Source organism: Carcharodon carcharias, assembly GCF_017639515.1.
Source record: "Carcharodon carcharias isolate sCarCar2 chromosome 37 unlocalized genomic scaffold, sCarCar2.pri SUPER_37_unloc_4, whole genome shotgun sequence".
Classification (NCBI taxonomy): domain Eukaryota; kingdom Metazoa; phylum Chordata; class Chondrichthyes; order Lamniformes; family Lamnidae; genus Carcharodon; species Carcharodon carcharias.
In genome coordinates this window covers 101569-128176 of record NW_024470769.1, presented here as the reverse complement: position 1 = coordinate 128176, position 26608 = coordinate 101569, and the positions used below count along the sequence as shown (strand labels likewise).

At 57.2% G+C, this 26608-nt stretch overlaps 1 protein-coding gene across 2 annotated transcripts in view; it reads left to right on the top strand.

Annotated features, from left to right (window-relative positions):
- Positions 1-26388, top strand: part of otub1b (OTU deubiquitinase, ubiquitin aldehyde binding 1b) — a 31377-nt gene extending 4989 nt beyond the window's left edge. The window contains exons 3-8 of one of the 2 annotated variants that reach the window (XM_041182086.1): positions 1748-1809; positions 3880-3978; positions 19529-19647; positions 19886-19970; positions 21009-21203; positions 25839-26388. In XM_041182086.1, the coding sequence (XP_041038020.1) occupies positions 1748-1809; positions 3880-3978; positions 19529-19647; positions 19886-19970; positions 21009-21203; positions 25839-26036 (758 nt within the window). In that variant the 3' untranslated portion in view covers positions 26037-26388. The remainder of the gene's footprint in view (positions 1-1747; positions 1810-3879; positions 3979-19528; positions 19648-19885; positions 19971-21008; positions 21204-25838) is intronic. The other variant, XM_041182087.1, reaches the window with a different exon arrangement.
- Positions 26389-26608: the final 220 nt, after the last annotated feature.

Genomic DNA, 26608 nt, shown 5'->3' with positions numbered 1-26608 from the left:
CAGGCATTCATAGGAGTTTGCTGTCTGTGTGCGCGTGCCGGTGAGAGCGTGTGAGCGCACTTGCCGGTGAGAGCACACGCACCGGTGAGTGTGCGCATGTGTGTGCGCACTTGCCGTTGAGAGTGTGCGCGCACATGCCGGTGAGTGCATGCGTTATGATGTAGGAAACACAGCAGCTAACTTACGCACAGCAAGATCCCACAAACAGCACTGTGATAGTGACCCAGATCTGTTTTTAGTGATGTTTGTTGAGGGATAAATATTGGCCCCAGGACACCGGGGAGAAATCCCCCCTGCTCTTCTTTCAATAGTGGCCGTGGGATCTTTTACACCCACCCGAAAGGGCAGACGAGGTCCCAGTTTAATGTCTCATCCTTAAAGACAGCACCTCCGACAGTGCGGTGGTCCCTCAGTATTTTCTGCTCAAGCCCCGAGTGGGACTTGAACCGGAAACCTTGTGATTCAGAGGTGAGAGGGCTAACCGAGCTGCAGCCAATGTGAAGGATGGATTGGCCATGGAGGGGGTGCAGTGCAGATCCATCAGAATGATACCAGGGCCAAAAGGGGTGCGTTATGGTAGACAGATAGAGTGAGTGTAGAAGGTTAAGGGATGATCTAATCGAGGGGTTTAAAATGGTGAAAGGATTCAATAGTTACTCTCTATCGACCCGATTTCCTCTGGATAGCGGAGGCGGGGGGTGGGGGGGGGGGAAGTCCAGAACAAGGGGGCAGAACCTTAAAATATTTGAGCCAGGCCGTTCAGGGGTGATGTCAGGAAGCATTTCTTCACACAAAGGGGAGTGGGAATTGGGAACTCTCTCCCCTCCAAAAAGCTGTCGAGGTTGGGGGTCAATTGGAAATGTCGAAACTGAGATTGACATACTTTTGTTGGGTGAGGGGATTGAGGGTTACGCAACCAAGGTGGGTAGATAGAGTTAAGATTCAGATCAGCCATGACCTGACTGAACGGCAGTACAGGCTTGAGGGGCTGAGTAGCCTCCTCCTGTTCCATTGTTGTTATAAAATGCATATTTTTCACATTCAGACCTCAGACTTGAGAATGACAATAGCAGCAGACACATGGGAACACCCCCACCTGGAAGTTCCCCTCTGAACCACTCACCATCCTGACTTGGAAATATATCACCGTTCCTTCACTGTCGCTGGGTCAAGATCCTGGAACTCCATCCCTAACAGCACTGTGGGTGTACCTACACCACATGGACTACAGCGGCTCAAGAAGGCAGCTCACCACCACCTTCTCAAGGGCAACTAGGGATGGGAAATAAATGCTGGCCCAGCCAGCGACACCCACATCCTGTGAATGAATAAGTAAAAACTAGGGTTATCTGTTCTGATGTCTCCTCATGTGGCTTGGTGCCTGCTTTATGCTCCTGTGATGCATTTTGGGATGTGTGATGATGTTAAAGGTGCTATCTAAATACAAGCTGCTGTTTGTTCTGAATGTGTGCATGCGCGCACAGTTGGAGTGACACACTGTGATGTGAGTGAAGTAACTCTGTACGCTCGTGACATTTACTCTTCTGCTATTCTACCTGAGAAGGACTCACAGCCGCATCCAGGCTCAAACATTGAATAAAAGCATGTTAGATTGTGGAGCAGGATAAGGGTGTGATTACCTCTACAACCCAGGCAGGCTTAGAGAGGACAAAGCAGCTTGGGGGGGTTAGCAGGAGGGGAGGGGGTGTCTGTATTGTATTAATATTTTTCCCTTGCTTTCCTGTAGCCATTAACTTCCTGGCTTACGATGAAGCGATCATGGCGCAACAGGACCGAATTCAACAGGAGGTGAGCCTCATGGCCAAAGACATGAAAGGCAGTGCCTGAGTAACCATTTCACCTGACAAGGTGCAGCCACACCAACCCCGGGAGACTGGCTGCCTTGGATTGAGCAGGGCGCCAGGACAGACAATTATCATTCCTCTGGACAGCCCGGTCTCCCCCAGATTCCGCCGGACCCTCCGGCCTCCCTGCACTTCCGGTCCCCCCGTGATTCCTCCGGACACTCCGGTCTCTCCGTGATACAGGTGGAGCACCCGGTCTCCCCGCGATACAGGCGGAGCACCCGGTCTCCCCGCGATACAGGCGGAGCACCCGGTCTCCCCGCGATACAGGCGGAGCACCCGGTCTCCCCGCGATACAGGCGGAGCACCCGGTCTCCCCGCGATACAGGCGGAGCACCCGGTCTCCCCGCGATACAGGCGGAGCACCCGGTCTCCCCGCGATACAGGCGGAGCGCCCGGTCTCCCCGCGATACAGGCGGAGCGCCCGGTCTCCCCGCGATTCAGGCCGAGCGCCCGGTCTTCCCGTGATTCAGGCCGAGCGCCCGGTCTCCCTGTGATACAGGCGGAGCGCCCAGTCTCCCCGTGATACAAGCCGAGCGCCCGGTCTCCCCGTGATTCAGGCCGAGCGCCCGGTCTCCCCGTGATACAGGCGGAGCGCCCGGTCTCCCCGTGATACAGGCGGAGCGCCCGGTCTCCCTGTGATACAGGCGGAGCGCCCGGTCTCCCTGTGATACAGGCGGAGCGCCCGGTCCCTCCGTGATACAGGCCGAGCGCCCGGACCCTCCGTGATACAGGCGGAGCGCCCGGTCTCCCTGTGATACAGGCGGTGCGCCCCGTCCCTCCGTGATTCAGGCCGAGCGCCCGGTCTCCCTGTGATACAGGCGGAGCGCCCGGTCTCCCTGTGATTCAGGCCGAGCGCCCGGTCTCCCTGTGATACAGGCGGAGCGCCCGGTCTCCCTGTGATACAGGCGGAGCGCCCGGTCTCCCTGTGATACAGGCGGAGCGCCCGGTCTCCCTGTGATACAGGCCGAGCGCCCAGTCCCTCCGTGATACAGGCCGAGCGCCCGGTCTCCCTGTGATATAGGCGGAGCGCCCGGTCTCCCTGTGATACAGGCGGAGCGCCCGGTCCCTCCATGATTCAGGCCGAGCGCCCGGTCTCCCTGTGATACAGGTGGAGCGCCCGGTCTCCCTGTGATTCAGGCCGAGCGCCCGGTCTCCCGGTGATTCAGGTCGAGCGCCCGGTCTCCCGGTGATTCAGGTCGAGCGCCCGGTCTCCCGGTGATTCAGGCCGAGCGCCCGGTCCCTCCGTGATACAGGCCGAGCGCCCGGACCCTCCGTGATTCAGGCCGAGCGCCCGGTCTCCCCATGATACAGGCTGAGCGCCCGGTCCCTCCGTGATTCAGGCCGAGCGCCCGGTCTCCCTGTGATACAGGCGGAGCGCCCGGTCTCCCTGTGATACAGGCGGAGCGCCCGGTCTCCCTGTGATACAGGCGGAGCGCCCGGTCTCCCTGTGATACAGGCGGAGCGCCCGGTCTCCCTGTGATACAGGCGGAGCGCCCGGTCTCCCTGTGATACAGGCGGAGCGCCCGGTCTCCCTGTGATACAGGCGGAGCGCCCGGTCTCCCTGTGATACAGGCGGAGCGCCCGGTCTCCCTGTGATACAGGCGGAGCGCCCGGTCCCACCCGTGGTACAGGCGGAGTGCCCGTTCTCCCCGGAGATTCCCCTTGGCCCCATTTCCACGTCTGGATTCAGTTTGGGGAGTGCGAGCTGTTGATGTCCCCAGCGTTCTCCCTGTGACCCCACCCTAACTCCCTCTCCCTCTCCCTCCCCGAGCCCCATATCCTGCCCGTTCCCCGCCCCTCTGACCCAGCCTGTATGGTGGGGTGGTTACCCTTGCAGCTGGGCTCAGGGACCACGGCTGAGAGTACAGATCACTCCCCAGTCGCTGGCTCCCTAGGTCTGTGTGACTGACGGGAGTGGGAATTGGGTTGTGATTGTGGGCCCCAGCGGCCGAGTGCAGGTTTGGATTTGTCAGATAGCAGATGACCCGATGTTCCTCTCTCCCTCCCGCAGATTGCTACAACAAATCCACTGGTATCAGAAAAGTTAGACCTGTCAGTGCTTTATAAAGAATATGCAGAGGACGACCAGGTCTATCAGTTAAAAGTCAAGGTAAGTGAATTTACTGCTTCGGTAGGCGAGTTTGGTGGAGGGGTGTTGGGGGTGGGGAAGTGGAGTTTTGAAAATGAATAACTGGGAGGCTGTTTCTGAACCTATTCTGTCCAGAACCTGCTGGGCTTTACATCTGGATGTTCATCTTTCACATGCTAAACTTCATCAAGTCCCTGTGTTCTGTGGGCATAATTCTGTGGCCATGACCATAATTCCCATTGGCTCAATGTGGGAGTTGGTGGGAGGAAGAGTCACAGTTCAGCTGCCCCTCAGCACTGACCCTCCGACAGGGCGGAGCTCCCTCAGTACTGACCCTCTGACAGTGCGGCACTCCCTCAGTACTGACCCTCCGACAGTGCGGCGCTCCCTCAGCACTGACCCTCTGACAGTGCGGCGCTCCCTCAGCACTGACCCTCCGACAGTGCGGCACTCCCTCAGGACTGACCCTCCGACAGTGCGTCACTCCCTCAGTACTGACCCTCCGACAGTGCGGAACTCCCTCAGCACTGACCCTCCGACCGTGCAGCATTCCCTCAACACAGACCCTCCGACAGTGCGGCGCTCTCTCAGCACTGACCCTCCGACAGTGCGGCGCTCCCTCAGCACTGACCCTCCGACAGTGCGGCACTCCCTCAGTACTGACCCTGCGAAAGTGCGATACTCCGTCAGCACTGACCCTCCGAAAGTGCGGCGCTCCCTCAGCACTGACCCTCCGACAGTGCGGCACTCCCTCCCTACTGACCCTCCGACAGTGCTGCACTCCCTCCCTACTGACCCTCCGACAGTGCGGTGTTCCCTCAGTACTGACCCTCTGACAGTGCGGCACTCCCTCAGTACTGACCCTCTGCCAGTGCGGCACTCCCTCAGCACTGACCCTCTGACAGTGCAGCACTCCCTCAGTACTGACTCTCCGACAGTGCGGTGCTCCCTCAGCACTGACTCTCCGACAGTGCGGCACTCCCTCAGTACTGACACTCTGACAGTGCGGCACTCCCTCAGTACTGACCCTCTGCCAGTGCGGCACTCCCTCAGCACTGACCCTCTGACAGTGCAGCACTCCCTCAGTACTGACTCTCCGACAGTGCGGTGCTCCCTCAGCACTGACTCTCCGACAGTGCGGCACTCCCTCATTACTGACCCTCCGACAGTGCGGCGCTCCCTCAGCACTGACCATCTGACAGTGTGGCGCTCCCTCAGCACTGATCCTCTGACAGTGCGGCGCTCCCTCAGGACTGACCCTCTGACAGTGCAGCCCTCCCTCAGTACTGACCCTCCGACAGTGCGGCACTCCCTCAGTACTGACCCTCCGACAGTGCGGTGCTCCCTCAGCACTCACTCTCCGACAGTGCGACACTCCCTCAGTACTGTCCTTCCGACAGTGCGGCACTCCCTCAGCACTGATCCTCCGACAGTGCTGCATTCCCTCAACACTGACCCTCTGACAGTGCGGCGCTCCCTCAGTGCTGACCCTCTGATAGTGCGGCACTCCCTCAGTACTGACCCTCTGATAGTGCGGCGCTCCCTCAGTACTGACCCTCCGACAGTGCAGCACTCCCTCAGCAGACCCTCTGACAGTGCAGCACTCCCTCAGGACTGCCCCTCCGACAGTGCGTCACTCCCTCAGTACTGACCCTCCGACAGTGCGGAACTCCCTCAGCACTGACCCTCCGACCGTGCAGCATTCCCTCAACACAGACCCTCCGACAGTGCGGCGCTCCGTCAGCATTGACCCTCCGAAAGTGCGGCGCTCCCTCAGCACTGACCCTCCGACAGTGCGGCACTCCCTCCCTACTGACCCTCCGACAGTTCTGCACTCCCTCCCTACTGACCCTCCGACAGTGCGGTGTTCCCTCAGTACTGACCCTCTGACAGTGCGGCACTCCCTCAGCACTGACCCTCTGACAGTGCGGCACTCCCTCAGTACTGACCCTCTGCCAGTGCGGCACTCCCTCAGCACTGACCCTCTGACAGTGCAGCACTCCCTCAGTACTGACTCTCCGACAGTGCGGTGCTCCCTCAGCACTGACTCTCCGACAGTGCGGCACTCCCTCATTACTGACCCTCCGACAGTGCGGCGCTCCCTCAGCACTGACCATCTGACAGTGTGGCGCTCCCTCAGCACTGATCCTCTGACAGTGCGGCGCTCCCTCAGGACTGACCCTCTGACAGTGCAGCACTCCCTCAGTACTGACCCTCCGACAGTGCGGCACTCCCTCAGTACTGACCCTCCGACAGTGCGGTGCTCCCTCAGCACTCACTCTCCGACAGTGCGACACTCCCTCAGTACTGTCCTTCCGACAGTGCGGCACTCCCTCAGCACTGACCCTCCGACAGTGCAGCATTCCCTCAACACTGACCCTCTGACATTGCGGCGCTCCCTCAGTGCTGACCCTCTGATAGTGCGGCACTCCCTCAGTACTGACCCTCTGATAGTGCGGCACTCCCTCAGTACTGACCCTCTGATAGTGCGGCGCTCCCTCAGTACTGACCCTCCGACAGTGCGGCGCTCCCTCAGCGCTGACCCTCCGACAGTGCGGCGCTCCCTCAGCGCTGACCCTCCGACAATGCGGCGCTCCCTCAGTACTGACCTTCCGACAGTGCAGCACTCCCTCAGTACTGACCCTCTGACAGCGCGCTACTCCCTCAGTACTGACCCTCTGACAGTGCAGCACTCCCTCACTACTGACCCTCTGACAGTCAAGCACTCCCTCAGCACTGACCCTCTGACAGTGCGGTGCTCCTTCATTACTGACCCTCTGACAGTGCAGCACTCCCTCAGTACTGACCCTCCGACAGTGCGGCACTCCCTCAGTACTGACCCTCTGATAGTGCGGCACTCCCTCAGTACTGACCCTCTGACAGTGAAGCACTCCCTCAGCACTGACCCTCTGACAGTGCGGCGCTCCCTCAGCATGACTGTCCGACAATGCGGCGCTCCCTCAGCACTGACCCTCCGACAGTGCGTCACTCCCTCAGTACTGACCCTCCGACAGTGCGGAACTCCCTCAGCACTGACACTCCGACAGTGCGGCGCTCTCTCAGCACTGACCCTCCGACAGTGCGGCACTCCCTCAGCACTGACCCTGCGAAAGTGCGATACTCCCTCAGCACTGACCCTCCGACTTTGCGGCGCTCCCTCAGCACTGACCCTCCGACAGTGCGGCACTACCTCCCTACTGACCCTCCGACAGTGCTGCACTCCCTCCCTACTGACCCTCCGACAGTGCGGTGTTCCCTCAGTACTGACCCTCTGACAGTGCGGCACTCCCTCAGCACTGATCCTCTGACAGTGCGGCACTCCCTCAGCACTGACCCTTTGACAGTGCAGCACTCCCTCAGTACTGACCCTCTGACTGTGCGGTGCTCCCTCAGCACTGACTCTCCGACAGTGCGGCACTCCCTCAGTACTGACCCTCCGACAGTGCGGCGCTCCCTCAGCACTGACCGTCTGACAGTGTAGCGCTCCCTCAGGACTGACCCTCTGACAGTGCAGCACTCACTCAATACTGACCCTCCGACAGCGCGGCACTCCCTCAGTACTGACCCTCCGACAGTGCGGCACTCCCTCAGCACTGACCCTCCGACAGTGCAGCATTCCCTCAACACTGACCCTCTGACAGTGCGGCACTCCCTCAGTACTGACCCTCTGATAGTGCAGAGCTCCCTCAGCAATGACCCTCTGATAGTGCGGCACTCCCTCAGTACTGACCCTCGGATAGTGCGGCACTCCCTCAGTACTGACCCTCCGACAGTGCAGCACTCCCTCAGTACTGACCCTCGGACAGTGCAGCGCTCCCTCAGCACTGACCCACTGATAGTGTAGCGCTCCCTCAGTCCTGTCCCTCCGACATTGCGGCGCTCCCTCAGTACTGACACTCCGACAGTGCAGCACTCCCTCAGTACTGACCCTCTGACAGTGCAGCACTCCCTCAGTACTGACCCTCCGACAGTGCGGCGCTCCCTCAGCGCTGACCCTCCGACAGTGCGGCGCTCCCTCAGCACTGACCCTCTGGTAGTGCAGCACTCCCTCAGTGCTGACCCTCTGATAGTGCAGCACTCCCTCAGCACTGACCCTCTGACAGTGCGGTTTTCCCTCAGTACTGACCCTCCGACAGTGCAGCACTCCCTCAGTACTGACCCTCTGACATTGCGACACTCCCTCAGTACTGACCCTCTGACAGTGCAGCACTCCCTCAGTACTGACCCTCCGACAGTGCGGCACTCCCTCAGTACTGACCCTCCGACAGTGCGTCACTCCCTCAGTACTGACCCTCCGACAGTGCGGAACTACCTCAGCAGTGACCCTCCGACAGTGCGGCACTCCCTCAGCACTGACCCTCCGACAGTGCGGCACTCCCTCAGCACTGACCCTGCGAAAGTGCGATACTCCCTCAGCACTGACCCTCCGAAAGTGCGGCGCTCCCTCAGCACTGACCCTCCGACAGTGCGGCACTCCCTCCCTACTGACCCTCCGACAGTGCGGTGTTCCCTCAGTACTGACCCTCTGACAGTGCGGCACTCCCTCAGCACTGACCCTCTGACAGTGCGGCGCTCCCTCAGCACTGACCCTCCGACAATGCGGCGCTCCCTCAGTACTGACCCTCTGACCGTGCGGTGCTCCCTCAGTACTGACCCTCTGACAGTGCAGCACTCCCTCAGTACTGACCCTCAGACAGTGCGGTGCTCCCTCAGCACTGACTCTCCGACAGTGCGGCACTCCCTCAGTACTGACCCTCTGACAGTGCGGCGCTCCCTCAGCACTGACCCTCTGACAGTGCAGCACTCCCTCAGTACTGACCCTCCGACAGTGCGGTGCTTCCTCAGCACTGACTCTCCGACAGTGCAGCACTCCCTCAGTACTGACTCTCCGACAGTGCGGCGCTCCCTCAGCACTGACCCTCTGACAGTGTATCGCTCCCTCAGTGCTGACCCTCTGATAGTGCGGCGCTCCCTCAGTACTGACCCTCCGACAGTGCAGCACTCCCTCAGTCCTGACCCTCCGAAATTGCGGCGCTCCCTCAGTACTGACCCTCCGACAGTGCAGCACTCCCTCAGTACTGACACTCTGACAGTGCAGCACTCCCTCAGTACTGACCCTCCGACAGTGCGTCGCTCCCTCAGCGCTGACTCTCCGACAGTGCGGCGCTCCCTCAGTACTGACCCTCCGACAGTGCGGCGCTCCCTCAGTACTGACTCTCGGACAGTGTAGCGCTCCCTCAGTACTGACCCTCTGATAGTGTCGCGCTCCCTCAGTACTGACCCTCTGATAGTGCGGCACTCCCTCAACACTGACCATCCGACAATGCGGCGCTCCCTCAGCACTGACCCTCCGACAGTGCAGCGCTCCCTCAGTACTGACCCTCCGACAGTGCGGCGCTCCCTCAGCACTGACCCTCCGACAGTGCGGCACTCCCTCGACACTGACCCTCTGATAGTGCGGCACTCCCTCAGTAATGACCCTCTGACAGTGCGGCGCTCCCTCAGCACTGACCCTCCGACAGTGCGGCACTCACTCAGCACTGAACCTCCGACAATGCGGCGCTCCCTCAGTACTGACCCTCCGACAGTGCAGCACTCCCTCAGTACTGACCCTCTGACAGTGCAGCACTCCCTCAGTACTGACCCTCTGACAGTGCAGCACTCCCTCAGTACTGACCCTCCGACAGTGCAGCACTCCCTCAGTACTGACCCTCTGACAATGCAGCACTCCCTCAGTACTGACCCTCCAATAGTGCGGCACTCCCTCAGCACTGACTGTCCGACAATGCGGCGCTCCCTCAGCACTGACCCTCCGACAGTGCGTCACTCCCTCAGTACTGACCCTCTGACAGTGCAGCACTCCCTCAGCACTGACCCTCCGAAAGTGCGGCGCTCCCTCAGCACTGACCCTCTGACAGTGCGGCACTCCCTCCATACTGACCCTCCGACAGCGCGGTGTTCCTTCAGTACTGACCCTCTGACAGTGCGGCACTCCCTCAGCACTGACCCTCTGACAGTGCGGCACTCCCTCAGTACTGACCCTCTGACAGTGCGGCACTCCCTCAGCACTGACCCTCTGACAGTGCGGCGCTCCCTCAGCACTGACCCTCCGAAAATGCGGCGCTCCCTCAGTACTGACCCTCTGACAGTGCGGCACTCCATCGGTACTGACCCTCTGACAGTGCAGCACTCCCTCGGTACTGACCCTCCGACAGTGCAGCACTCCCTCTTTACTGACCCACCGACAGTGCGGCGCTCCCTCAGTACTGACCCTCTGACAGTGCGGCGCTCCCTCAGTACTGACCCTCTGACAGTGCGGCGCTCCCTCAGTACTGACCCTCCGACAGTGTGGCACTCCCTCAGTACTGACCCTCCGACAGTGCGGCACTCCCTCAGTACTGACCCTCCGACAGTTCGTCACTCCCTCAGTACTGACCCTCCGACAGTGCGGAACTACCTCAGCACTGACCCTGCGAAAGTGCGATACTCCCTCAGCACTGACCCTCCGAAAGTGCGGCGCTCCCTCAGCACTGACCCTCCGACAGTGCGGCACTCCCTCCCTACTGACCCTCCCACAGTGCGGTGTTCCTTCAGTACTGACCCTCTGACAGTGCGGCACTCCCTCAGCACTGACCCTCCGACAATGCTGCGCTTCCTCAGTACTGACCCTCTGACCGTGCGGTGCTCCCTCAGTACTGACCCTCTGACTGTGCAGCACTCCCTCAGTACTGACCCTCCGACAGTGCGGTGCTCCCTCAGCACTGACTCTCCGACAGTGCGGCACTCCCTCAGTACTGACCCTCTGACAGTGCGGCGCTCCCTCAGCACTGACCCTCTGACAGAGCAGCACTCCCTCAGTACTGACCCTCCGACAGTGCGGTGCTCCCTCAGCACTGACTCTCCGACAGTGCAGCACTCCCTCAGTACTGACTCTCCGACAGTGCGGCGCTCCCTCAGCACTGACCCTCTGACAGTGTATCGTTCCCTCAGTGCTGACCCTCTGATAGTGCGGCGCTCCCTCAGTACTGACCCTCCGACAGTGCAGCACTCCCTCAGTCCTGACCCTCCGACATTGCGGCGCTCCCTCAGTACTGACCCTCCGACAGTGCAGCACTCTCTCAGTACTGACCCTCTGACAGTGCAGCACTCCCTCAGTACTGACCCTCCGACAGTGCGGCGCTCCCTCAGCGCTGACCCTCCGACAGTGCGGCGCTCCCTCAGCACTGACTCTCCGACAGTGCAGCACTCCCTCAGTACTGACTCTCCGACAGTGCGGCGCTCCCTCAGCACTGACCCTCTGACAGTGTATCGCTCCCTCAGTGCTGACCCTCTGATAGTGCGGCTCTCCCTCAGTACTGACCCTCCGACAGTGCAGCACTCCCTCAGTCCTGACCCTCCGACATTGCGGCGCTCCCTCAGTACTGACCCTCCGACAGTGCAGCACTCCCTCAGTACTGACCCTCTGACAGTGCAGCACTCCCTCAGTACTGACCCTCCGACAGTGCGGCGCTCCCTCAGCGCTGACCCTCCGACAGTGCGGCGCTCCCTCAGTACTGACCCTCTGACAGTGCGGCACTCCCTCAGTACTGACCCTCTGACAGTGCAGCACTCCCTCGGTACTGACCCTCCGACAGTGCAGCACTCCCTCAGTACTGACCCTCCGACAGTGTGGCACTCCCTCAGTACTGACCCTCCGACAGTGCGGCACTCCCTCAGTACTGACCCTCCGACAATGCGGCACTCCCTCAGTACTGACCCTCCGACAGTGCGGAACTACCTCAGCACTGTCCCTCCTACAGTGCGGCACTCCCTCAGCACTGACCCTCCGACAGTGCGGCACTCCCTCCCTACTGACCCTCCGACAGTGCGGTGTTCCCTCAGTACTGACCCTCTGACAGTGCGGCACTCCCTCAGCACTGACCCTTTGACAGTGCGGCGCTCCCTCAGCACTGACCCTCCGACAATGCGGCGCTCCCTCAGTACTGACCCTCTGACCGTGCGGTGCTCCCTCAGTACTGACCCTCTGACAGTGCAGCACTCCCTCAGTACTGACCCTCCGACAGTGCGGTGCTCCCTCAGCACTGACTCTCCGACAGTGCGGCACTCCCTCAGTACTGACCCTCTGACAGTGCGGCGCTCCCTCAGCACTGACCCTCTGACAGTGCAGCACTCCCTCAGTACTGACCCTCCGACAGTGCAGTGCTCCCTCAGCACTGACTCACCGACAGTGCAGCACTCCCTCAGTACTGACTCTCCGACAGTGCGGCGCTCCCTCAGCACTGACCCTCTGACAGTGTATCGCTCCCTCAGTGCTGACCCTCTGATAGTGCGTCGCTCCCTCAGTACTGACCCGCCGACAGTGCAGCACTCCCTCAGTACTGACCCTCCGACATTGCGGCGCTCCCTCAGTACTGACCCTCCGACAGTGCAGCACTCCCTCAGTACTGACCCTCTGACACTGCAGCACTCCCTCAGTACTGACCCTCCGACAGTGCGGCGCTCCCTCAGCGCTGACCCTCCGACAGTGCGGCGCTCCCTCAGCACTGACTCTCCGACAGTGCAGCACTCCCTCAGTACTGACTCTCCGACAGTGCGGCGCTCCCTCAGCACTGACCCTCTGACAGTGTATCGCTCCCTCAGTACTGACCCTCTGATAGTGCGGCGCTCCCTCAGTACTGACCCTCCGACAGTGCAGCACTCCCTCAGTCCTGACCCTCCAACATTGCGGCGCTCCCTCAGTACTGACCCTCCGACAGTGCAGCACTCCCTCAGTACTGACCCTCCGACAGTGCGGAACTACCTCAGCACTGACCCTGCGAAAGTGCGATACTCCCTCAGCACTGACCCTCCGAAAGTGCGGCGCTCCCTCAGCACTGACCCTCCGACAGTGCGGCACTCCCTCCCTACTGACCCTCCCACAGTGCGGTGTTCCTTCAGTACTGACCCTCTGACAGTGCGGCACTCCCTCAGCACTGACCCTCCGACAATGCTGCGCTTCCTCAGTACTGACCCTCTGACCGTGCGGTGCTCCCTCAGTACTGACCCTCTGACTGTGCAGCACTCCCTCAGTACTGACCCTCCGACAGTGCGGTGCTCCCTCAGCACTGACTCTCCGACAGTGCGGCACTCCCTCAGTACTGACCCTCTGACAGTGCGGCGCTCCCTCAGCACTGACCCTCTGACAGAGCAGCACTCCCTCAGTACTGACCCTCCGACAGTGCGGTGCTCCCTCAGCACTGACTCTCCGACAGTGCAGCACTCCCTCAGTACTGACTCTCCGACAGTGCGGCGCTCCCTCAGCACTGACCCTCTGACAGTGTATCGTTCCCTCAGTGCTGACCCTCTAATAGTGCGGCGCTCCCTCAGTACTGACCCTCCGACAGTGCAGCACTCCCTCAGTCCTGACCCTCCGACATTGCGGCGCTCCCTCAGTACTGACCCTCCGACAGTGCAGCACTCTCTCAGTACTGACCCTCTGACAGTGCAGCACTCCCTCAGTACTGACCCTCCGACAGTGCGGCGCTCCCTCAGCGCTGACCCTCCTGCAGTGCGGCGCTCCCTCAGCACTGACTCTCCGACAGTGCAGCACTCCCTCAGTACTGACTCTCCGACAGTGCGGCGCTCCCTCAGCACTGACCCTCTGACAGTGTATCGCTCCCTCAGTGCTGACCCTCTGATAGTGCGGCTCTCCCTCAGTACTGACCCTCCGACAGTGCAGCACTCCATCAGTCCTGACCCTCCGACATTGCGGCGCTCCCTCAGTACTGACCCTCCGACAGTGCAGCACTCCCTCAGTACTGACCCTCTGACAGTGCAGCACTCCCTCAGTACTGACCCTCCGACAGTGCGGCGCTCCCTCAGCGCTGACCCTCCGACAGTGCGGCGCTCCCTCAGTACTGACCCTCTGACAGTGCGGCACTCCCTCAGTACTGACCCTCTGACAGTGCAGCACTCCCTCGGTACTGACCCTCCGACAGTGCAGCACTCCCTCAGTACTGACCCTCCGACAGTGTGGCACTCCCTCAGTACTGACCCTCCGACAGTGCGGCACTCCCTCAGTACTGACCCTCCGACAATGCGGCACTCCCTCAGTACTGACCCTCCGACAGTGCGTCACTCCCTCAGTACTGACCCTCCGACAGTGCGGAACTACCTCAGCACTGTCCCTCCTACAGTGCGGCACTCCCTCAGCACTGACCCTCCGACAGTGCGGCACTCCCTCCCTACTGACCCTCCGACAGTGCGGTGTTCCCTCAGTACTGACCCTCTGACAGTGCGGCACTCCCTCAGCACTGACCCTTTGACAGTGCGGCGCTCCCTCAGCACTGACCCTCCGACAATGCGGCGCTCCCTCAGTACTGACCCTCTGACCGTGCGGTGCTCCCTCAGTACTGACCCTCTGACAGTGCAGCACTCCCTCAGTACTGACCCTCCGACAGTGCGGTGCTCCCTCAGCACTGACTCTCCGACAGTGCGGCACTCCCTCAGTACTGACCCTCTGACAGTGCGGCGCTCCCTCAGAACTGACCCTCTGACAGTGCAGCACTCCCTCAGTACTGACCCTCCGACAGTGCAGTGCTCCCTCAGCACTGACTCACCGACAGTGCAGCACTCCCTCAGTACTGACTCTCCGACAGTGCGGCGCTCCCTCAGCACTGACCCTCTGACAGTGTATCGCTCCCTCAGTGCTGACCCTCTGATAGTGCGTCGCTCCCTCAGTACTGACCCGCCGACAGTGCAGCACTCCCTCAGTCCTGACCCTCCGACATTGCGGCGCTCCCTCAGTACTGACCCTCCGACAGTGCAGCACTCCCTCAGTACTGACCCTCTGACACTGCAGCACTCCCTCAGTACTGACCCTCCGACAGTGCGGCGCTCCCTCAGCGCTGACCCTCCGACAGTGCGGCGCTCCCTCAGCACTGACTCTCCGACAGTGCAGCACTCCCTCAGTACTGACTCTCCGACAGTGCGGCGCTCCCTCAGCACTGACCCTCTGACAGTGTATCGCTCCCTCAGTACTGACCCTCTGATAGTGCGGCGCTCCCTCAGTACTGACCCTCCGACAGTGCAGCACTCCCTCAGTCCTGACCCTCCAACATTGCGGCGCTCCCTCAGTACTGACCCTCCGACAGTGCAGCACTCCCTCAGTACTGACCCTCTGACAGTGAAGCACTCCCTCACTACTGACCCTCCGACAGTGCGGCGCTCCCTCAGCGCTGGCCCTCCGACAGTGCGGCGCTCCCTCAGTACTGACCCTCTGACAGTGCGGCGCTCCCTCAGTACTGACTCTCGGACAGTGTAGCGCTCCCTCAGTACTGACCCTCTGATAGTGTCGCGCTCCCTCAGTACTGACCCTCTGACAGTGCGGCACTCCCTCAGCACTGACCATCCGACAATGCGGCGCTCCCTCAGCACTGACCCTCCGACAGTGCAGCACTCCCTCAGTACTGACCCTCCGACAGTGCGGCGCTCCCTCAGTACTGACCCTCCGACAGTGCGGCGCTCCCTCAGCACTGACCCTCCGACAGTGCGGCACTCCCTCGACACTGACCCTCTGATAGTGCGGCACTCCCTCAGTACTGACCCTCTGACAGTGCGGCGCTCCCTCAGCACTGACCCTCCGACAGTGCGGCACTCACTCAGCACTGACCCTCCGACAATGCGGCGCTCCCTCAGTACTGACCCTCCGACAGTGCATCACTCCCTCAGTACTGACCCTCTGACAGTGCAGCACTCCCTCAGTACTGACCCTCTGACAGTGCAGCACTCCCTCAGTACTGACCCTCCGACTGTGCAGCACTCCCTCAGTACTGACCCTCTGACAATGCAGCACTCCCTCAGTACTGACCCTCCGACAGTGCAGCACTCCCTCAGTCCTGACCCTCCGACATTGCGGCGCTCCCTCAGTACTGACCCTCCGACAGTGCAGCACTCCCTCAGTACTGACCCTCTGACAGTGCAGCGCTCCCTCACTACTGACCCTCCGACAGTGCGGCGCTCCCTCAGCGCTGGCCCTCCGACAGTGCGGCGCTCCCTCAGTACTGACTCTCGGACAGTGTAGCGCTCCCTCAGTACTGACCCTCTGATAGTGTCGCGCTCCCTCAGTACTGACCCTCTGACAGTGCGGCAATCCCTCAGCACTGACCATCCGACAATGCGGCGCTCCCTCAGCACTGACCCTCCGACAGTGCAGCACTCCCTCAGTACTGACCCTCCGACAGTGCGGCGCTCCCTCAGTACTGACCATCCGACAGTGCGGCGCTCCCTCAGCACTTACCCTCCGACAGTGCGGCACTCCCTCGACACTGACCCTCTGATAGTGCGGCACTCCCTCAGTACTGACCCTCTGACAGTGCGGCGCTCCCTCAGTACTGACCCTCCGACAGTGCAGCACTCCCTCAGTACTGACCCTCTGACAGTGCAGCACTCCCTCAGTACTGACCCTCCGACAGTGCGGCACTCCCTCAGCACTGACCCTCTGACAGTGCGGCGCTCCCTCAACACAGACCCTCCGACAGTGCGGCGCTCCCTCAGTACTGACCCTCCGACAGAGCGGTGCTCCCTCAGCACTGAATCTCCGACAGTGCGGCACTCCCTCAGTACTGACCCTCCGACAGTGCAGCACTCCCTCAGTCCTGACCCTCCGACATTGCGGCACTCCCTCAGTACTGACCCGCCGACAGTGCAGCACTCCCTCAGTACTGACCCTCTGACAGTGCAGCACTCCCTCAGTACTGACCCTCCGACAGTGCGGCGCTCCCTCAGCGCTGACCCTCCGACAGTGCGGCGCTCCCTCAGCACTGACTCTCCGACAGTGCAGCACTCCCTCAATACTGACTCTCCGACAGTGCGGCGCTCCCTCAGCACTGACCCTCTGACAGTGTATCGCTCCCTCATTACTGACCCTCTGATAGTGCGGCGCTCCCTCAGTACTGACCCTCCGACAGTGCAGCACTCCCTCAGTCCTGACCCTCCGACATTGCGGCGCTCCCTCAGTACTGACCCTCCGACAGTGCAGCACTCCCTCAGTACTGACCCTCTGACAGTGCAGCACTCCCTCAGTACTGACCCTCCGACAGTGCGGCGCTCCCTCAGCACTGGCCCTCCGACAGTGCGGCGCTCCCTCAGTACTGACCCTCTGACAGTGCGGCGCTCCCTCAGTACTGACTCTCGGACAGTGTAGCGCTCCCTCAGTACTGACCCTCTGATAGTGTCGCGCTCCCTCAGTACTGACCCTCTGACAGTGCGGCACTCCCTCAGCACTGACCATCCGACAATGCGGCGCTCCCTCAGCACTGACCCTCCGACAGTGCAGCACTCCCTCAGTTCTGACCCTCCGACAGTGCGGCGCTCCCTCAGTACTGACCCTCCGACAGTGCGGCGCTCCCTCAGCACTGACCCTCCGACAGTGCGGCGCTCCCTCAGCACTGACCCTCCGACAGTGCGGCACTCCCTCGACACTGACCCTCTGACAGTGCGGCACTCCCTCAGTACTGACCCTCTGACAGTGCAGCATTCCCTCAGTACTGACCCTCTGACAGTGAAGCACTCCCTCAGCACTGACCCTCCGACAGTTCGGCACTCCCTCAGTGCTGACCCTCCAACAGTGCGGCACTCCCTCAGCACTGACTGTCCGACAATGCGGCACTCCCTCAGCACTGACCCTCCGACAGTGCGTTTCTCCCTCAGTACTGACCCTCCGACAGTGCGGCTCTCCCTCAGCACTGACCCTGCAAATGTGCGTTACTCCCTCAGCACTTACCCTCCGAAAGTGCGGCGCTCCCTCCCTACTGACCCTCCGACAGTGCTGCACTCCCTCCATACTGACCCTCCGACAGTGCGGTGTTCCTTCAGCACTGACCCTCCGACAATGTGGCGCTCCCTCAGTACTGACCCTCTGACAGTGCGGCGCTCCCTCAGTACTGACCCTCCGACAGTGCAGCACTTCCTCAGTACTGACCCTCTGACAGTGCGGCGCTCCCTCAGTACTGACCCTCCGACAGTGCAGCACTCCCTCAGTCCTGACCCTCTGACAGTGCAGCACTCCCTCAGTACTGACCCTCCAACAGTGCGGCACTCCCTCAGTACTGACCCTCTGACAGTGCGGCGCTCCCTCAGCACTGACCCTCCGACAATGTGGCGCTCCCTCAGTACTGACCCTCTGACAGTGCGGCGCTCCCTCAGTACTGATCCTCTGACAGTGCAGCACTCCCTCAGTACTGACCCTCCGACAGTGCCTTGCTCCCTCAGCACTGACTCTCCGACAGTGCGGCACTCCCTCAGTACTGACCCTCTGACAGTGCGGCGCTCCCTCAGCACTGACCCTCTGACAGTGCGGCGCTCCCTCAGTACTAACCCTCTTGACAGTGCAGCACTCCCTCAGTACTGACCCTCCGACAATGCGGCGCTCCCTCATTACTGACCCTCTGATAGTGCAGCGCTCCCTCAGTACTGACCCTCTGATAGTGCGGCACTCCCTCAGTACTGACTCTCGCACAGTGTAGCGCTCCCTCAGCACTGATCCTCCGACAATGCGGCACTCCCTCAGCACTGACCCTCGGACAGTGCGGCACTCCCTCGGTACTGACCCTCTGACAGTGCGGCACTGCCTCAGCACTGACCCTCCGACTGTGCGGCGCTCCCTCAGTACTGACCCTCCGACAGTGCAGCACTTCCTCAGTACTGACCCTCTGACAGTGCGGCGCTCCCTCAGTACAGACCCTCCGACAGTGCAGCACTCCCTCAGTGCTGACCCTCCGACAGTGCAGCACTCCCTCAGTACTGACCCTCCGACAGTGCAGCACTCCCTCCGTACTGACCCTCTGACAGTGCAGCACTCCCTCAGTACTGACCCTCTGACAGTGCGGCGCTCCCTCAGTACTGACCCTGTGACAGTGCGACACTCCCTCAGTTCTGACCCTCTGACAGTGTGGTATAGAATTGTAATTGGGAGTGCCAGCCATGGTCATGGCCTTTTATTTCTGTTGCAGAGAGTCGATACCCACCACAGAAAGATGAACTCTGGAGTTGTAGCTGAGCTGACTATTATTGGAGGTGGATGTGTCTACAGAGCTATCCCCTGCAGCAGCCTGTGATGGTAGCTGGGCTCTGTAATACCACCTTGCTGCTTTGGAATGACTGACTGCCAGCTCTGTCGCTCTGGGTATGATCCCATTGTGATGCCGTTCTCAGTCAAATTTCTCACCGCCTGCCATGCCCAAGGCTTTACAATACCAGCTGGCCAGTCTTCACCTGGAAATTTGACTAAGGAGGTCATCACATTGGCCTAGAATTGCGTGAGTTTTAAGGAGTGAGAACTCTGGGGGATTCCGTGTCCTGTCTCCATTCCCGGTGCTCCGCTTGGTGTCTGCGTGTAGTGGAGTGGAGCTTTGGCACTGGCTCCATTGGGAAATCCGTTCCAGGAACAGGATTCTAGTTGCGAGGTTCTTGTGCTGCAGATTTATAACTATTACGATGTGTTTTAAAGAATGTTTTGGGGGGGTGCGGAGAGGTACAGATAAAGAGCAGCCTGAGCACCTATTGATTTCGTCCTCCTTGTTTTCTAACCCAGGACTTGCACAACCGATATTGCTGCATTCGGAAGACCAGACCGGATGGGAACTGTTTCTACCGAGCTTTTGGGTTTGCACATCTGGAGGCTCTTCTTGAAGACAGCAAAGAATTACAGAAGTATGAACCCCTCAGAAGCCCAGTCCTGACTGACCACCTACCCCCCAGACAAACTCGTCAGTGATCAGCCATGACCATTCACTGTGTTCACAGCAGCGAGGGTCGGGCAGACTGTTTACCTGTTTACCCATGAAGTGGGGATAGGCACGATTCTGTCCGAGAAAATTTAATGACTCTGTTTCTTAAATTAAAAGCTGAGTAGATTCTTTCCAAACGCTTTTCCCATTTTGTATTTCAGATTTAAAGCCATCGCCTCCAAAAGCAAAGAGGATCTGGTAACCCAGGGCTTCACTGAATTCACAATCGAGGACTTCCACAACACGGTTAGTCTGCCTGTGATCCGCCTTCTTAATATTCAGCCAAGGCAGCTGGTTTGGACAACGTGCTGCATCACCCACCTCCAGGATGGGAATGGAGGCTCATTAAACACAGGAACACAAGAAACAGCAGCAGGAGTGGATCAGACGGCCCATTGAGCCTGCTCCACCATTCAGCACCATTATCGCTGATCTTGGGCTTTAACTCCACTTTCCTGCCCACTCCCCATACCCCTTAATTCCCTAGACACCAAAAATCTATCTGTCTCTCATCCTTAAATGCATTCAACGCTGGAGCATTCACAACCCTCTGGGGCAGAGAATTCCAAAGATTCACAACCCTTTGAAGTAGTTTCTCTGGTCTCAGTCGCAAAGGATCGGCCCCTTACCCTGAGACTGGGCCCCTGTGTTTGAGACTCCCCGAGCAGCGGGAACAATCTCCCAGTGTCCACCCTGTCACAACCCCTTCAGAATCCTGTAGCTTTCAATGAGATTGTCTCTTATTCTTCTAAACTCCAGAGAAGAGAAACCCAGTTCACTCAGCCTCTCATCATAGGACAACCCCCTCACCCCAGGGGCCAATCCAGTGAAACTAGTGCCGAGGGAGTTTTTATCTCTCCCTGCTCTGGGAGTGCCACAAGCTGCTGGAGAGGGGGGGGTGGGGAGAGACTGTGGAGTAACAGCTGGGAAAAGCTGTGCCCGAGCCACACCTACAGCTCAGCTGCAATCTAACTGAATGGAAGAATAGGCTTGATGGGCTGAATGGCCTCCTGTTCCTATATGAAGCTCTTGCTGAGGTATTCCTTCCCAGTAAAAAGGTCTAATGGTTAAACAGATGCAGTCTCAGTTGTTTAACTGTTTATTCAGGAAATGTTTTGCTGTTTTTAATGCGCCTGTTCATTTTAAGTTGTGGTTCAGAATCAGCAACATTAAGTACCCTCAGTTTTAGTTTCTTGGCTGTAAGACAGGAGTAGATTGTGTTACCTTGGATACAGATGGTTACCTGGTTGAAGTTTACAGCCTGTTTTCCTGTTTGATTTGTAGTTTATGGATGTAATTGACCTGGTGGAGAAGCAGGGCTCATTGGCTAACCTGATGACAGCGTTTAATGATCAGAGCACATCGGATTACCTGGTGGTTTACCTGCGGCTTCTCACCTCAGGCTACCTGCAGCGAGAGTCCGCTTTCTTCGAACATTTCATTGAGGGAGGCCGCACAGTTAAGGAATTCTGTCAGCAGGTGAGGTTTGTTCAGTTCATCAACTCCATCCTGTTCTGCTCCAAGTTACTGCCTCTCCCGCTCGCCCCAACGCTTGTATATCCAGAGAGCTGTTTTATAGTCCCAGTGGCTGTGCTCTCCCAGGATCTCTTTGTAGAGTGCTGAGAAGAAACAAATTATTTACAGGCCATTCAGCCCATCTGGTGTTACTGCTCCACATGAGCCTCCTCCCACCCCCCTCTCCATCTTCCCCTATCACCATATCCTTCTATCCCTTTCTCCCTCATGTGTTTATCCAGCTTCCCCCTTAAATGTATCGATGCTATTCACCTCGACCACTCCCTGTGGGAGCGAGTTCCACATTCTCCCCACTCTCTGGGTGAAGACGTTTCTCCTGAATTCTCCATCGGATTTATTAGTGACTGTCTTATATCGATGGCCCCTAGTTCTGGTCTCCCCCACAAATGGAAACATCTCCACATCTACTCCATCAAAGCTTTTATTAATTTTAAAGCCCTCTATCAGGAGGTTACCCTTCTCCCATCTGGGACATTCCAGATGGATATGGATCGGTTGAGTGAGTGGGCAAAGATCTGGCAAATGGAGTTTAATGTGAGAAAATGTGAAGTTGTTCACTTTGGCAGGAAGAACAAAAAAGCAGATATAATTATATGGAGAACGACTGCACAATTCTGAGCTGCAGAGGGATCTGGGTGTTCTAGTACGAGTCACAAGAAGTTAGTATGCAGGTTCAGCAAGTAATTAAGAAAGCTAATGGAACGCTATCTTTAATACGAGAGGGGTTGAAAGTAAGGATGTTATGCTTCAGTTATACAGGATATTGGTGAGACTGCACCTCGAATACTGTGCGCAGTTTTGGTCTCCTTATTTAAGGAAGATGTAAATGGATTGAAGGCGGTTCAAAGGAGGTTTACCTGGAATATACCTGGAATGAGTGGGTTGTCTTATGAGGAAAGTTTGGACAGACTGGGCTTGTTTCCACTGGAGTTTAGAAGAGTAAGGGGTGATTTGATCGATGTATTTAAGATCCTGAACGGCCTAGACAATGTGGACATGGAAAGGATGTTTCCTCTTGTGGGTGAGTCCAGAACTAGGGGGAACTGTTTTAAAATTAGGGGTCACCCTTATAGGGCAGAGATGGGGAGAATTTTTCTCTCTGAGGGTTGTGCGACTTTGGAACTTTGAACCTCAGCAGGAGGTGGAGGCAGGGTCACTGAATATTTTTAAGACAGAGGCAGATAGATTTTTGTTAAACAGGGGAATCAAAGGTTATCAGGGGGTAGATGGGAATGTGGAAATCGAAACATAAACAGATCAGCCATGATCTTATTGAATAGCAGAGCAGGCTCGATGGGCCAAATGGTCTATTCCTGTCCCTACTTCTTATGTTCTTATGTTCTAATGGAGCTCTTGTCTGTTCAATCTTTCCTGGTCAGTATAAACTCTCAGTTTTGGCATCATTTGGATAAATCTTTTTTCTGCACCGTCTCCAGCCCTTTTATATCCTTTAATAATATGGAGCCAGCTCCCGATGTGGTTTAACCAAGGTTCGACATAAAGAACAAAGAAAGGTACAGCACAGGAACAGGCCCTTCGGCCCTCCAAGCCTGCGCTGATCATATTGCCTGTCAACTAAAATATTTTGCACTTCTGGGGTCCTTATCCCTCTATTCCCATCCTATTCATGTATTTGTCAAGCTGCCTCTTAAACACCACTATCGTACCTGCTTCCACCACCACCTCTGGCAGCGAGTTCCAGACACTCACTACCCTCTGCATAAAAAACTTGCCCCGCACATCTCCTTTATAGTTTTCTCCTCTCACCTTAAATCTATGTCCCCTAGTAATTGACTCTTCCACCCTGGGAAAAAGCTTCTGATTATCTACTCTGTCCATGCCACTCATAATTTTGTAAACTTCTATCAAGTCGCCCCTCAATCTCCGTCGCTCTAGTGAGAACAATCCGAGTTTCTCCAACCTCTCCTCATACCTAATAACCTCCAGACCAGGCAGCATCCTGGTAAACCTCCTCTGCACCCTCTCCAATGCCTCCATCTCCTTCTGGTAATGTGGCGACCAGAATTGCATGCAATATTCCAAGTGTGTCCTAACCAAGGTTCTATACAGCTGCAGCATGACTTCCCAGCTTTTATACTCAATACCCCTGCCGATGAAGGCAAGCATGCCATATGCCTTCCTGACTACCTTATCTACCTGTGTTGCCACTTTCAGTGACCTGTGGACCTGTACACCCAGATCCCTCTGCCCGTCAATGCACTTATGGTTCTGCCATTTACTGTATAATTCTTGCCTGTATTAGACCCTCCAAAATGCATTACCTTGCATTTGTCTGGATTAAACTCCATCTGCCATTTCTTCGCCCAAGTCTCCAGCCAATCTATATCCCGTTGTATCCTTTGACAATCCTCTTCACTATCTGCAACTCCTCCAACCTTAGTGTCGTCTGCAAACTTACTAATTAGCCCAGTTACATTTTCCTCCAAATCATTTATGTATACTACAAAAAGCAAAGGTCCCAGCACTGATCCCTGCGGAACTCCACTAGTCACAGCTCTCCATTCAGAAAAACACCCTTCCACTGCTACCCTCTGTCTTCTATGACCAAGCCAATTCTGTATCCATCTTGCCAGCTCACCTCTGATCCCGTGCGACTTTACCTTCTGTACCAGTCTGCCATGAAGGTCCTTGTCAAAGGCCTTACTGAAATCCATGTAGATAACATCCACTGCCCTTCCATCATCGATCATCTTTGGCACTTCCTCGAAAAACTCGATCAAGTTAGTGAGACATGACCTCCTCTTCACAAAACCATGCTGCCTCTCACTAATACGCCCATTTGCTTCCAAATGGTAATAAATTCTGTCACGAAGAATCTTCTCCAATAATTTCCCTTCCACTGATGTAACGTTCACCAGCCTGTAACTTTCTGGATTATCCCTGCTATTCTTCTTAAACAATGGAACAACGTTGGCCATTCTCCAGTCCTCTGGGACCTCACCCGTAGCCAGTGAGGATACAAAGATTTCTGTCAAGGCCCCAGCAATCTCCTCCCTTGCCTCACTCAGTACTCTGGGGTAGATCCCATCTGGCCCTGAGGACTTATCCACCTTAATATTCTTCAGGACGCCTAACATCTCTTTTTTGATCTCAACATGATCCAGGCTATCTACACACTCTTCCCTAGACAAATCGACCGCTAAGTCCTTCTCTTTGGTGAATGCTGATCAGAAGTACTCATTTAGTATCTCTCCTATTTCTTCTGGCTCCACACACAGATTCCCACCTCTGTCCCTGAGTGGGTTTACCCTTTCCCTGGCTACACTCTTGCTTTTTACATATATATAAAAGGCCTTGGGATTTTCCTTAATCCTGGTTGCCAATGACCTTCCATGACGCCTTTTAGCCCTCCTGACTCCTTGCTTAGGTTTCTTCCTACTTTCTTTATATTCTCCACGGGCTTCATCTGTTCCCAGCCTTCTAGCCCTTACGAATGCTTCCCTTTTCTTTTTGACTAATCTCATAATATCCTTCGTTATCCAAGGTTTCTGAAACTTGCCACGCTTATCCTTCATCCTAGCAGGAAAATGCCGGTCCTGAATTCTTATCAACTGACGTTTGAAAGCCCCCCACATATCAGTTGTTGATTTGCCCTCAAACATCTGCCTCCAGTCTCGATTCCTCAGTTTCTGCCTAATATTGTTATAATTAGCCTTCCCCCAATTAAGCACCTTAATCCGAGGACTCCTGTTATCCTTATCCACCAACACCTTGAAACTTACTGAATTATGATCACTTTTCCCGAAATGCTCCCCTACTGAAACTTCGACCACCTGGCCGGGTTCATTCCCTAATACCAGGTCCAGTATTGCCCCTTCCCTAGTTGGATTGTCTACATATTGTCTCAGGAAGCCCTCCTGGATGCACTTCACAAATTCTGCACCATCCAAACCCCTAGCACTAAGGAATGTTTATCTGCCAATCCTGTCCATCCTTCAACCAAGTCTCTGTAACAGCAATAACATCATAGTCCCAAGTACTAATCCAAGCTCTAAGCTCATCTGCCTTGCCTGTTATACTTCTCGCATTGAAACAAATGCATTTCAGACCCCCAGTCCCACTGTGTTCAGTAATAAGTTGAACATGACTTCTTTCAATGAGGGCCTGAGCAGCTGTGTTATAACTCTGGTGCTCACTGATGTTATATCAGCTGCTGTTCACTGACCCACCCACCATTGGGGTAAGGAGGCTGAGGGGAAGAGGGGGCTTTTGAGTTTGAAGCTACTCTTGATATTGCAGCTGATGTGTGCCCTGGTCCTGAATGCAGTGAGAGGCTACTCAGCAGCCATTCCACACTGCTGCTCATTAACTGGTGGAGCCCAGCAGGGGCTCTTTAACATCACCCCCACCCCCATAGAGGCAGACAGGGCTTCAGTATATGGTCTGCCCTTATCAATGGCCCTTTGATAGTGTAGCTGAACATGTGCACCTGGTAGGAAATGACCCACGGCCTGAACCCCAGCACCAAGGTCAGGAGGGATGGGGTGGTGGGGGAGAAGGATGGAGGCGGGGGGAATTGTTTAGAGTTTATTTACCATTCTCTGTCCCTGTCCTCAGGAAGTGGAGCCAATGGCCAAGGAGAGTGACCACATTCACATCATCGCATTAGCCCAGGCACTGGACACCTCAATCCGAGTGGAGTACATGGACCGAGGAGAGGGAAACTCGACTAATCAGCACATCTTCCCTGAGGGCTCAGAGCCCAGAGTCTTCCTCCTGTACAGGCCGGGACATTATGACATTCTCTATAAATAGATGTACAGATCAAAACGTACAGAGAAAAGGAAAAGAAGTTCTTGTACAGAGTTACCTGGTTGTAAATGATGATTGTCATTCAGTTCCCCTTTGTTACATGAGCTGCCATGTTATTAAAGGGAATCAGTCACTGACCCCCTTTCACACTCACGGCCGGCTTCCTTACTCACCCACTCCCACAACCCAACCTCAATGTCCCTGCCTCCCAAACTGGCTCTCCTGGTTCTCAGTCCGTCCGTCTCTCTCTCCTACCCCCCTCACTTCACTCTCTACCCCCCCCTACCCCCCTCCCCTCTCTACCCGCCTGCCCACTCCCCTCTCCTCTCTACCACCACCCCCACTCCCCTCTCTACCCCTCCTATTCCCCTCTCTACTCCACCCACTCCCCTCTCTACCCCTCCTATTCCCCTCTCTACCCCACCCACTCCCCTCTCTACCCCACCCACTCCCCTCTCTACCACCACCCCCACTCCCCTCTCTACCCCTCCTATTCCCCTCTCTACCCCACCCACTCCCCTCTCTACCCCTCCTATTCCCCTCTCTACCCCACCCACTCCCCTCTCTACCCCACC